At 35.2% G+C, this 12,549-nt stretch overlaps 1 protein-coding gene across 1 annotated transcript; it reads right to left on the reverse strand.

Moving 5' to 3' along the window:
* Positions 1 to 1,154: 1,154 nt before the first annotated feature.
* On the reverse strand, positions 1,155 to 7,973 carry LOC133193962 (sodium/potassium/calcium exchanger 3-like). The gene is made up of 8 exons (XM_061329874.1): positions 7,724 to 7,973; positions 7,339 to 7,422; positions 7,141 to 7,244; positions 6,679 to 6,779; positions 5,561 to 5,865; positions 5,143 to 5,358; positions 2,020 to 2,121; positions 1,155 to 1,483 (listed from the first exon to the last, which is right to left on the reverse strand). The coding sequence occupies exons 1-8, from the start codon at positions 7,971 to 7,973 to the stop codon at positions 1,155 to 1,157; spliced, it is 1,491 nt and encodes a 496-aa protein (XP_061185858.1).
* Between the last annotated feature and the right edge of the window lie 4,576 nt (positions 7,974 to 12,549).

Genomic DNA, 12,549 nt, shown 5'->3' on the forward strand with positions numbered 1-12,549 from the left:
TGAAAATAAAAAAGCCAAAACCTTGCACATCAACAGGACAACACCATTCATCTTCCAAAAGATGATTAGGCTACTGCATAAAATACATGTATGTTCTGGGAACCAGGCGGTTTTTGTATAAAAACGTAGTTTTTCGACCCTCATTTGGCCCTCAAGGTGAAAATGAAAATTTCGAAACCTTCTTGTATACATTTATAGGACATCCTTAATCATCTTATAAAAGATGATTAGGCTACTCATAACTGCGTAAAATGTAAAGGAGTTCTTGAAACCAGGATGTTTTAAAATTTGTATTTAAAAAGACATCATTTTCGACCCCCATTTGACCCTACGGGGAAGATGAAAATTCCGAGACTTTATCGCACATCTACAGGACACCTCCAATCATCTTCCAAAAGATGATTAGGCTACTGCGTAATATATGTAAGGGGAGTTCTGGGAACTAGGGCCTTTGGTATAAAAAAAAAATCGACCCCAATTTGATAAAAAATAATTGACTAATAAGATATAAGGAGTCTTTATTTTCTCGAAAACATGTAATTTCCCCGTCAATTCTATCTGTATGTCATTCTGTGCAATTGGTTTGTACTTTTGTGTAGGTTTAAAAATTGGCCATATATAATAAAAATACACAAGGTAAGAAACAAAAATAATAAACAAACGGGGGATTCCCCGCTTCGAGGCTGATTTCCAAGGTACTAACAGTTTTATCTATCATATTTTTGCTACCACTCTTTAAGGGAATTGTTCTCCTACTCGTATCTTTAACCTACACTCCATCTTTAGTGTTTCATATGCTGTAATCAGACGATATATTAGATAGACACGTAAAATTTTATCTATTGTCAGCCTTGCAGGAGGTTTGATATGTTACGCTTAATCTGATTGGTCGACGGAATACAGTTTAAATCATTTTACCAATATACGATACAATGCATAAAAATTCATTGAAATACGTTAAGCGGGGTTAATTTTATGGCTCCAGTCCAAAAATCCTTTTTGTAACTTTTAGTGAGTTTTTTATTTAATTGAATTTAAATAAAATCAAGCTCGTAATTCATACAGTGCACCTCTTCGTGACCATTATATCATTTCTTAATTCACAGTAGAGATTACACTGACAGGCAAAAATAATCCTAGAAAATGGTAGAGTATCATTCCCTTGGACAATAATTAATTACACCAAAATTACCAATTATATTAGTTTCGTATAAACAAGACAATGTAATGACTACAAGAAACAAAACTGTACAAATGGCGCCGAGCTTCTTGTTCAGACGACACCGACTGATCAGTATGGCAACAACAAGTAATACGACACTCAAAAGAACTGTGATGGTGGAGTAGACTAGTCCGCGGCTGTTTATTTTTACAGCGGATCCACTAGAAATGGCGGACATCAGTAACCATGGTAACCCCAAACACATCAACACGTCAAACACATTGCTTCCTATAGTATTTGCTATCGCCATGTCTCCGAAACCTACAGGAAGGTAACAAATATAGAACTATATATAGACTTAAAGGCTTTTAAGGTTGCTTTAACGTTTATGATTTTTTAAAAAGAAGTATACTTTATAAGTAAAATCCAAATCATTAATTTTCAGCAGAGCTTGTGGGGCAAAATTGGACAAAAATGACTGTCCAACTTGACAAAATATTATTTATCCAATAGTTATCTCTCTTATCAGGGTATCAATGGATCCTACGTGTTGATCTTAGTGGTGCGTAAACTAAGCGATGTACAAAAATCTGCTTCATTTTATTAAAATACTTTTAATTTCAGTGGAAAAAGGAAATACTGTGAAAATCGATGCTTAAATATTGTTTGTTAAAAAAATAAAAGAAATATATGGAATGAAAAAATATTAAGTTGTTCTGATCACACTATTTCCTTTTCGTGCAGAAATCGTTTATTGTGTAATCATGGTTGATATTGTCTGGGAAGATCATTGAATTATTTGATATCAAACAAAAACTGTGTACTCTTGACCTAGTACTATTAATGTTTAATCTCACCTGCTCTGGCGACAAATAAACTAGCTAAGCAGTCCTGTACGCTCTCTCCCGCAGCCAAAACAGTCAACCCCATCACAGACTCAGGGATCCCTATAGCGTCTCCTGAAAATAATATCATTATACACCTTAACCATGTTATCATAATCAGCTATTTTTCAAAAAATTGAGGAGCATGTAGTTAATGAGTGTCAGGACAGAAGTATTAAAGACTATACTCATTTATGTCAAAAGACTATACACATGTATGTCACAAAGAATATACACATGTATGTCACAAAGACTATACACAGGTATGCCACAAAGACTATACACATGTATGTCACATAGACTATACACATCTTTGTCACAATGACTTTACACATGTATGTCACAAAGACTATACACATGTATGTCACAAAGACTATACAGAAGTATGTCACAAAGACTATACACATGTATATATGTCACAAAGACTATACACATGTATGTCCTAAAGACTATACACATGTATGTCACAAAGACTATACATACACATGTATGCCACATAGACTATACACATGTATGTCCTAAAGGATATACACATGTATGTCCTAAAGGATATACACATGTATGTAACAATGACTATACTCATGTATGTCACAATGACTGTACTCATGTATGTCATAATGACTGTACTCATGTATGTCACAAAGACTAGTATACACATGTATGTCACAAACACTGTACACACGTATATATGTCACAAAGACTCTACACATGTATGTAACATAGACTATAAACATGTATGTCACAATGACTATACACACGTATGAAACAAAGACTATACACAAGTAAGTCACATAGACTATACACACGTATATATGTCACAAAGACTATACACACATAAGTCACAAAGACTATACACATGTATGTCACAAATACAATACACATGTATGTAACATAGACTATACACATGTATGTCACAAAGACTATACACATGTATGTCACAAAGACTATACACATGTATGTCACAAAGACTATACGCATGTATGTACATGTCACAAAGACTATACACATGTATGTCACAAAGACTATACACATGTATGTCACAAAGACTATACACATGTATGTAACATAGACTATACACATGTCTGTCACTGACTATACACATGTATGTCACATAGACTATACACATGTATGTCACAAAGACTATACACATGTATGTCACAAAGACTATACATATGTATGCCACATAGACTATACACATGTATATATGCCCTAAAGGATATACACATGTATGTCACAATGACTATACTCATGTATGTCACAATGACTGTACTCATGTATGTCATAATGACTGTACTCATGTATGTCACAAAGACTAGTATACACATGTATGTCACAAACACTGTACACATGTATGTCACAAAGACTATACACATGTATGTCACATAGACTATACACATGTATGTCACATAGACTATACACATGTATGTCACAATGACTATACTCATGTATGTCACAAAGACTATACTCATGTATGTCACAAAGACTATACACATATATGTCACAAAGACAATACACATGTACATCACAAAGACTATACACATGTATGTCACAAAGACTATACACATGTATGTCACAAAGACAATATACATGTATGTCACATCGACTATACTCATGTATGTCACAAAGAATATACACATGTATGTCACAAAGACTATACACATGTATGTCACAAAGACTATACACATGTATGTCACAAAGACTATACACATGTATGTCACAAAGACTATACACATGTATGTCACAAAGACTATACACATGTATGTCACAAAGACTATAAACATGTATGTCACATAGACTATACACATGTATGTCACAAAGACTATACACATATAAGTCACAAAGACTATACACTTGTATGTCACAAAGACTATACACATATAAATCACAGACTATACACTTGTATGTCATAAAGACTATACACATGTATGTCACAAAGACTATACACATGTATGTCACAAAGACCATACACATGTATGTCACATAGACTATACACATGTATGTCACAAAGACTATACACATGTATGTCACAAAGACAATATACATGTATGTCACATAGACTATACTCATGTATGTCACAAAGAATATACACATGTATGTCACAAAGACTATACATATGTATGCCACATAGACTATACACATGTATGTCCTAAAGGATATACACATGTATGTAACAATGACTATACTCATGTATGTCATAATGACTGTACTCATGTATGTCATAATGACTGTACTCATGTATGTCATAATGACTGTACTCATGTATGTCACAAAGACTAGTATACACATGTATGTCACAAAGACTATACACATGTATGTAACATAGACTATACACATGTCTGTCATAAAGACTATGCACATGTCTGTCACAAAGACTATACACATGTATGTCACAAAGACTATACACATGTATGTCACAAAGACTATACACATGTATGTCACAAAGACAATATACATGTATGTCACAAAGACTATACACATGTATGTCACAAAGACTATACACATGTATGTCACAAAGACTATACACATGTATGTCACAAAGACTATACACATGTATGTCACAAAGACTATACACATGTATGTCACAAAGACTATACACATGTATGTCACAAAGACTATACACATGTATGTCACATAGACTATACACATGTATGTCACATAGACTATACACATGTATGTCACAAAGACTATACACATATAAGTCACAAAGACTATACACTTGTATGTCACAAAGACTATACACATGTATCGAAAACCATTAAAATTAATGTAATCATCAAACAATCCTTAGTGATTCCTTACTCCTGAACATCAAACAGATGAATTGTTAGCCTAATATGATAATAAGTGATAAATTTTTATCATAACTGCCTATTTATGGCACCATGGGTTTCAGTTTCTGGCCCCAGCTGCAGGGTGGAGTTAAGCTGGTCATAAAGAATGAAAATGCATTCTATCTCAGAAAATCGCCTTATTAATCGTGGACTCTTTTTCTTCTTCAAGCATATGGTATTTTTCTTAACGTTAAGTTAATTACACTTTAATTAGTTCATGTAAGATACCAGAAACTGTACAAAGACATCATAATATTTCACAAACCTGCTATAGTTGCCATCCAAACCAGTACATAAGAAATAGCACCCAGCCATGAGATTGACATAAGGAAAGTCAAAGGGTAAGTTTTCCGCCATTTTCCCTGTCGTCTGCAGTCTGGTATTGTGACGAAGAATAGCGTTGTCATTGGAAGCATTATCACCCAGAACACACGTAAAATCCACTGGTTGGGCATCTCAAAAGGAGACTCATATTCTTTTACTACAATTATAGTTTGTTGCCGATTTAAAAACTTGTTCATTCCAATACTTTTAAAATAGCACTAATCTTTTGAAATTTCCTGAGTATAAATTTATTATATTTCTTTAAATGTTAAGATAAGAATAGACCCTTTTTTGGTGAATGTTCAAGTGTACATGCATGTAATCCTTATGGAATTTTTTTTCCGTTTTTTAAGACTTACTGGAATTGTTGTCCAATTCAATTTTAACCGATTCTTTTTCTTCTTCCGATGTTTGTGACTCAGAGTTCTTCTCTTCTGGTTGATGAATGGTAGAATTCACTACCCCCGATTTTCCATTTGTTTGTGTAACGGAAGTCAGTTGAATCTGACTGTCCTCCACTTCCGGTTGTTTCCTTAGATCCTGTTCTAGGTTACCTTTGGTGATTTTATTGAATATCCCGTAGAATGTATTCTCCAGCCTCGAGTTAAAAATCATCATCAAGATGTATATCCCATACATTAGCGATAGTATGAGGCTTTCATACCTAAAATACCACATTGACATGAATATAAACGGCTTGATACACATGTTACAATGTACATATTGTGAAAATTCAAAAATTTTCAATGATTTTTGAAGGTTAATTTTTCCAAACTTTGAAATATATATCATGCTCAAATGTAAAAGGATGAAATTTTTATACTTTTAAATTCTACTTAAGAAAAGAAAATTAAAAATAAATAGGGCCACATAAAACAATTAGAACACTTGAAACACTGTGGTCAAAAAGAATAATTAATCATTTGACCATCCAACATGGTCTTCATACAGTCGAACATGATTAAAGCGCCAACTCATAAAGCGAATACCTTAATATAAAGAAGTGTGAAATGTCAACTAGAGTTAAATGGCGGATTTAAGAAACTATTCACAGCTTTCCCGTGCTATTCAGTATATTTATGCAGTAAATTGAAGATTGATTGATTGATTATGTGTTGTTTTACGTCCCGTTCGAGAATTTTTCACTCATAGAGACGTCACCATATATCGATGAAGGGCTTCAAATTTAGACCTTTACTGGGCACTCAGGGTCATTGAGCAGTGGGGGCTCTTTATCGTGCCAACGCCTACCTAGGTTTTTAAGGTTTCATCCGAAAGACCCGCAACTTTCACTCCAAAGTGCCGAGCGCTTGGCGAAGGAACAGTTGCTACCTATTATTTATCGACTTAGGTCAGTCGCGGCCGTGATTCGAAAACACGACCTTCCGATCACAGAGCGAGCGCTCTACCGACTGAGTTATTGTGACGATATAAATTGAAGATATAAGGGTAGTACAAAAGAACTGTTAGTACTCACCAGTGAATCTGGTTGTCATACATGGAGATGATAAGTACTGCTACAGATATACTATAGAAGACACAGTCACGTAGAACAGGATACCACGTCAGATGTACTACCTGGATGTAAAACAGCCAAAAATGTTCTGTGATCAATGGATTGTTGCAGAGGAAAGCTATTTTTATGTGTCAAATAATGTTTATGAATTAATGAATTACATACAAAAAATAGACAATATATGGCTTACATTGATAAATCACAATGTTTTCATAAACACATTTTCATCTTCATTTTTTGTGTTTCAAATTTCACCACATGTGATGTGTAAATTTACACTTTTCTTAAATCTGCATTTCGGTATGAAAATTGTCATTATTATAATTATGTACATTTTTCATTTAAGTAAGAGGCAGTAACCGTTGTAATTCTTCCTGAAAACCTACAATATTTTAAAATGTTACCGCAAAGAAACAAACTAACCATTCCAGCAAAAAGGCCACAAATTGCAACCACAAACAGAATATTGAATACGGCTGTTCCCACTATAGTGCCCACCCCTATATCACTCTCCGCTATAAAAACACCTAAAAGCAAATTTGAGAATCATTAAAAATTCATTACATGCTCGGGTTCAAAGAAACCATGGTTCTTTTCGTGCGTTTGTTGTTTTTACTTCACCTATAATTGTTGTAAAGAATTCCGAGGCAGAACTTCCGGCGGCCATCAACGTTGCCCCGGCAACATCCGGTCTAAGATGTAGTTCTGTGATGAAAGACTTTTATGAGTCTTAGTCAAGTATGCCCAATAAATACTAACATTGCATCGTTAGTGTCTAGTAACTTTTAAAAAAATCAGTATTAAAGCTATAACAAGAATTAAAACATTTACTTAAATGGCATTTAAATTTGACAATGTAATACTAGAGATGCTTTTTTAAATTTCTAGTGATAATTTTAATTTTGTTAGTAAAATTAAAAGCCCCACAAGCTAATTTTCCTTGTGATTAATGTTAAAAGCTAGGATTTTCACTGAGTTAATAATTTATGTCAAGATTGAAGCTCACCATCACAGATGACTTCAAGGGAGGCGCAGAAATAATCGTCACAGACGATAGATAGGGCACCAAGTGTGTACAGTACCAAAAGTATGTGTACCACCACGCCCCCTGCCTGAGTCTGCTCTAGAGTCATGAAATTTCCGGGAAACTCCTCTATGGAGCGCTCTGTGCAGTTTTCCTCACTCCCATCTTCTTCTGTCTCTGTGAAATCAAAATGTTTAAATCCAGCCAGAATTTCAAAATGCAAAAATAACATAATTTAAGTTATTGAATTGATTTATATGTATTAGAGTTGGGTAGATTTTTTTTAAATGTTTGTTTTAAGTGATTTTTCGAATTGATGGTATGGATTATATCTCAAATATGGGGTCTATATCGGGGAAGTGGGGGGGGGGGGGGGCTCCTATACTCAAGCACCTGTGTTGCATACAACTCAAAAAAGTAAATTGCTGTATGTTTTATCTTATTATTCCATCGTTCAATTTTATTTCTTGGAATATGAGAAGATCACATGTAGATTAAAATTATACATATTCTGGTATATAAATCAAGGGAACGTTCGATCCCGTCACTTCCGTTTCACACATGGGACAGACCTCCCCCCCCCCTCCAACACACACACACACACACCCTCTCTCTCTCTCACACACACACACACACATAGCCCTCCGTTGCGAGGGAATAATGATATCTGCTTTTTTGAAATTCGAAACATATATACAAGGCTTATGCTTTTGATCACTATTAATAGATACTATTTTTATTCCAGAACGGACAGAAAGCACATACAACTTAAGAAGCTGTATGGGGGAAAATCACAAACCATGAAATTATGTTTTTTTTCCCTACATTATCTTTTGGCAGCATACTTATGAGTTTTGAAATGATCTGTTCATTACGTCCTACTTTGAAGCTTTCTGTGACTAGAAAACATTAATTATGACTTCATTCATTGTCGTAATACACGTATTATTTTAAGAATATGTTTTACTAGGAAAATCAGAAACAATGTTCCGTACCAAATGGTTGAAAATACAGCTTAGAAAGCAAATCCATAATAAGTACGACATCAAAACAAATAAAAACAAATCATATCAGTTAGTTTGAAAGAGGTCATTGCATGCGCAATCTACCTAATATGTAAAAATGTACAGTGTGTATAAGGTTACGCACATGTACTGTATGTGTAAGTACATCAGACTAGGACCTGTTACATGTTTAGACTACTATAAATACTGCACTTACATTAACAACTTTACCTTTTTGTACTTTTCTTTATTTATCTGTCCAGATATACAATTTTAAGCTTATGTAGCATTTCTGACTGAGCCAACTTAAGGACATTCATATTACCCCGTGATATTATTATCAGGAAGATAACAATGTTGTGGCTGAAATGATGAAGTGCTCTCTATATACAGTTAAAAGTATTATTTCCTCAGGTTATACTCTGTTTGTTTAATGTCCTTTCGAGAATTTTTCACTCATATTGAGATGCCACCACTTGCCGGTGGAAGACCTGTACTCGGCTTTTACGGCCTTTGACCGGTTAGGGATCTTTTTCGTGCCAGCACCTACTGCAACACGGGGCCTCGGTTTATAAGGTCTCATCCGATGGACCGATATCCACGTCCTGATGTGGGATTCAAACCTGCCACAACATAAGGATCAACTCCTTACTCTGCGACTCTGAAGCAACCGTTCTGACCACTGCGCCACGAGGGCGATGGTCAATCGCATCATCTCGGGTCTTTCCGTCAGAGGTCGGATGTTAAAAATTATACAAGATGGAGTCGCTTAAAACTTAAAACATTGGAAACACAGAGTTCAAGGTTACTCCTTTAGTATATTTTAGATGATATTTCTACATTCAATAAAGTTAATCTCCAAACTATACAGATAAGAGGTCTCCCTACATTAATTGTAAATTTTGTGAAAAGGGGGGTTGTGAGGGCCGGTACACACGGTAAGGCTTCAAGTGCCTTACAAGTCTAAAACCTTACATTTTGCAGGACCGAATGGCTCTCGTGTCCACATGTTAAGACAAGACTTACAAGATTATATACAACATTTCCATAAATCCCACGTGTTTCCAGCCATAAATAGTGCATTCGGTCATTAAAATAGAAGAATAGATTACTAGGCTTTGTAATAATTATACCAACAAGTACATTCACACTTCTTAAGGAAGAAGAGGTTGAACAGAAGCATTTGTTGATATTTTCATTAGCTAATTCAAAAATACTTTGTGTTCACTTCAATTTACCCACGTGTATAGTTTGATAAAAATAGAATGACATTTGGGCGAATGATTTTCATTGGTTGAGACGAAAATTTCAGCTGTCTTTTATTAAGAAATGAGCAGTGTTCTATTTGTAAGTCAGACTTGTAAGGCTCTAAAAACCGTGTATTAAGGGTGTACACACGGTAAGGCAAGAACTTAAGTTCTATGACTTACAAGGCAAGCCTTATCGTGTATACCGACCCTAATGGACGCCTACGTAACACATTCGAGGTTGTTTTTCCGCTTGTCGGAAAGGCTCGAGAAGTTTCGATTGGGCGATGGTTATACTCAGACATCGACAAAAATACAATAATGAGTGCATGTGTTTCAAAAGTATTAAACACACAAGCAAATAAGATCACTTCTATTATGCTATGCTGCCAAAAAAAAAGGATTAAACAAAGCAGAAATTGTCCTATTAAGAAATAATTCAGGATAAAACTACATGCGTCATTTAATAAACTGCATGATCAATTAAATGTCTTGAATGATGGTAGAGCTCTGCCATTCAGTCACCTTTCATTAAAATGAATGGTACAGTTTCATCTTAATTGTATGACTGCGTTTTATGCGCTACCCTAAGCCTGTGGAGACATTACTGATCAAGATTTTAAAATAATCTGAATTATTTAATGAAAGAATTATACTCAATTTTAGAAAGCAATGGATAATGCCTGTTAAAAGTGACAAACTCACCATTGCCTGCAGTCCACTGGTATCTGGTAGAAGAGTTGGAATCTCTCTTAGTCCTGCTCCAAGTGTACTCTCTGAGAACTTCACTATAGTTTGGACTAAATAGTAAACGTACTCCGTAAATAAAGTTTAACACAACAAAAATAGAAAATAAAAAGCCAAGAAATGCGTGCTTTGTGTTTCGACGTTTTTGTAGAAAGTATTGTCTTTGATTTCTTTGAGTGATGATTAATGTTTTCGTCGGATTCATCTCCCTTTAATAAAACAAGTTTTTCAGTATTTTCGTTGGTGTTTGGTTGGCTTGACATGGGAGCAATGAACTTAAAACTAAACTTTAAGGTGAAAGATAATGAGCGTTTTCTAGGGTATATGTCGTAATGTCCCACAGACAATCTTAATAATTCTCCTATCACCTGAGCATGGCTGCCCTTTAGTGAGTCAAGGCTGATATTACTTAACGTGACTGTGTCATAGATACATGTAAGTTAATGTTACAGGGATTTCAACAATTTAAAGTCAGCATTTCATAAATTCTATGGTCGATAAAATGATCAAATATAACCTATCATTGGGTCATATTTTGGCTCACGTGTTTTATACCAATCGTTAGGCCTTTGTTTTTATACTAAATTTGACTACGGAATGTTCCCTCTATCTGATCAATACATAGGGCTCACGGCGAATATGACCGGTCAACAGGGGATACTTCTTCCATTTAGGCACCCGATCCCACACCTGGAATTTCCTGGGGTCCGTGTTTTATGTCTTCTTTACAGATTAGTATTGTTTGTAAAATATTTTTTGAGATCGATCACTGTTCGTTATCTTAAGCTCGAATAACTAGTCAAGTGCAATAGATGCGCCCGGATCAAAAGATAACCTAAAAGGTTGATGGCCTATAGCTACATGTACCTATACGTGTACTGACTAGAGACAATGTTTAGCTTAATTTTACATGTATCTCTTTAAAATCCATTAATACACACCAACAAGCAAAATCACGTTATTTCTCTCTTAAATTCTCTGGATAGGTTACACAGGTGTTGAATGAGAGGTCATCTACACTCTGTAGTACATCCTGTTCTATGGTGTCCCAATAGGACCATTTGCAAAAGTGTAACAGCGCGTTAGGAACAACGCACTAGCGCAAAGTGATAACAAGCTAGCGTGTTGTTCACAACATACCGTCGCGCTAACAGAAAACACGCCGTCACGCTAACGCAACTTTACACAACACACCGTCGCGCTAACACACTACAATGTTTGAAGTTCGCGCTATGCTATCGCGTTGTAACTAATGCGCTGTTATACACTTTCGCAAACGGCCCTATCGGGACACCAAATTGATCTTTAGAAATGCAAGAGATTTGCAGTGTGGAAGAGATTTGCAGATATGGATGGTTACACAAGCTAGTGGTACCTGAAAATTGCCTTAAATGGTGGTCTTCATCCATACTTTTTTGATCGGCTTCGGTCCGTCGTAGTTGACTGAGGTTTCCGGCAAATGTAAATTACTAAAATTATCAGTACTTGACGGAAAACGGAGGTGTCTGTTATTTTTTCGTATCATTAATGTATTTCAATCGCTAAGAAAAAAATCAAAATAATTTCTTTGTGATGTATATTTATATATGTTTTATGCTGTGTGAAATAAATTTCTGTTTATTTATTGATTGGGTCCTGATATCAGATAACGACCCCCCCCCCCTTTCCCAGGAAAAATCAACGAAGGAATCTCAGGGACAATTCCCAAACGAACTTTTGTTTCCTAGCGGCAGCCACTGGATTAAGTGGCAAAGAAGCAGTGCTAGCGGCATTAAATTTTGTTAAAAAATAATTGAATAACAATTGTTTG

The sequence above is a fragment of the Saccostrea echinata genome, unplaced genomic scaffold (genome assembly GCF_033153115.1).
Source record: "Saccostrea echinata isolate AGI-Se365-2 ecotype Australia unplaced genomic scaffold, CSIRO_AGI_Sech_v1 ptg000028l, whole genome shotgun sequence".
Classification (NCBI taxonomy): domain Eukaryota; kingdom Metazoa; phylum Mollusca; class Bivalvia; order Ostreida; family Ostreidae; genus Saccostrea; species Saccostrea echinata.

Excerpts from the sequence above, each read along its gene's own strand:
- LOC133193962 (XM_061329874.1), bottom strand. The coding sequence starts at position 7,973 with ATGTTATTTTTGCATTTTGAAATTCTGGCTGGATTTAAACATTTTGAT. Across the intron at positions 7,423-7,723 it reads CCTTGAAGTCATCTGTGATG|AACTACATCTTAGACCGGAT; the intron begins GTGAGCTTCAAT and ends CTTTCATCACAG. Across the intron at positions 1,484-2,019 it reads TTTATTTGTCGCCAGAGCAG|GTTTCGGAGACATGGCGATA; the intron begins GTGAGATTAAAC and ends ACCTTCCTGTAG.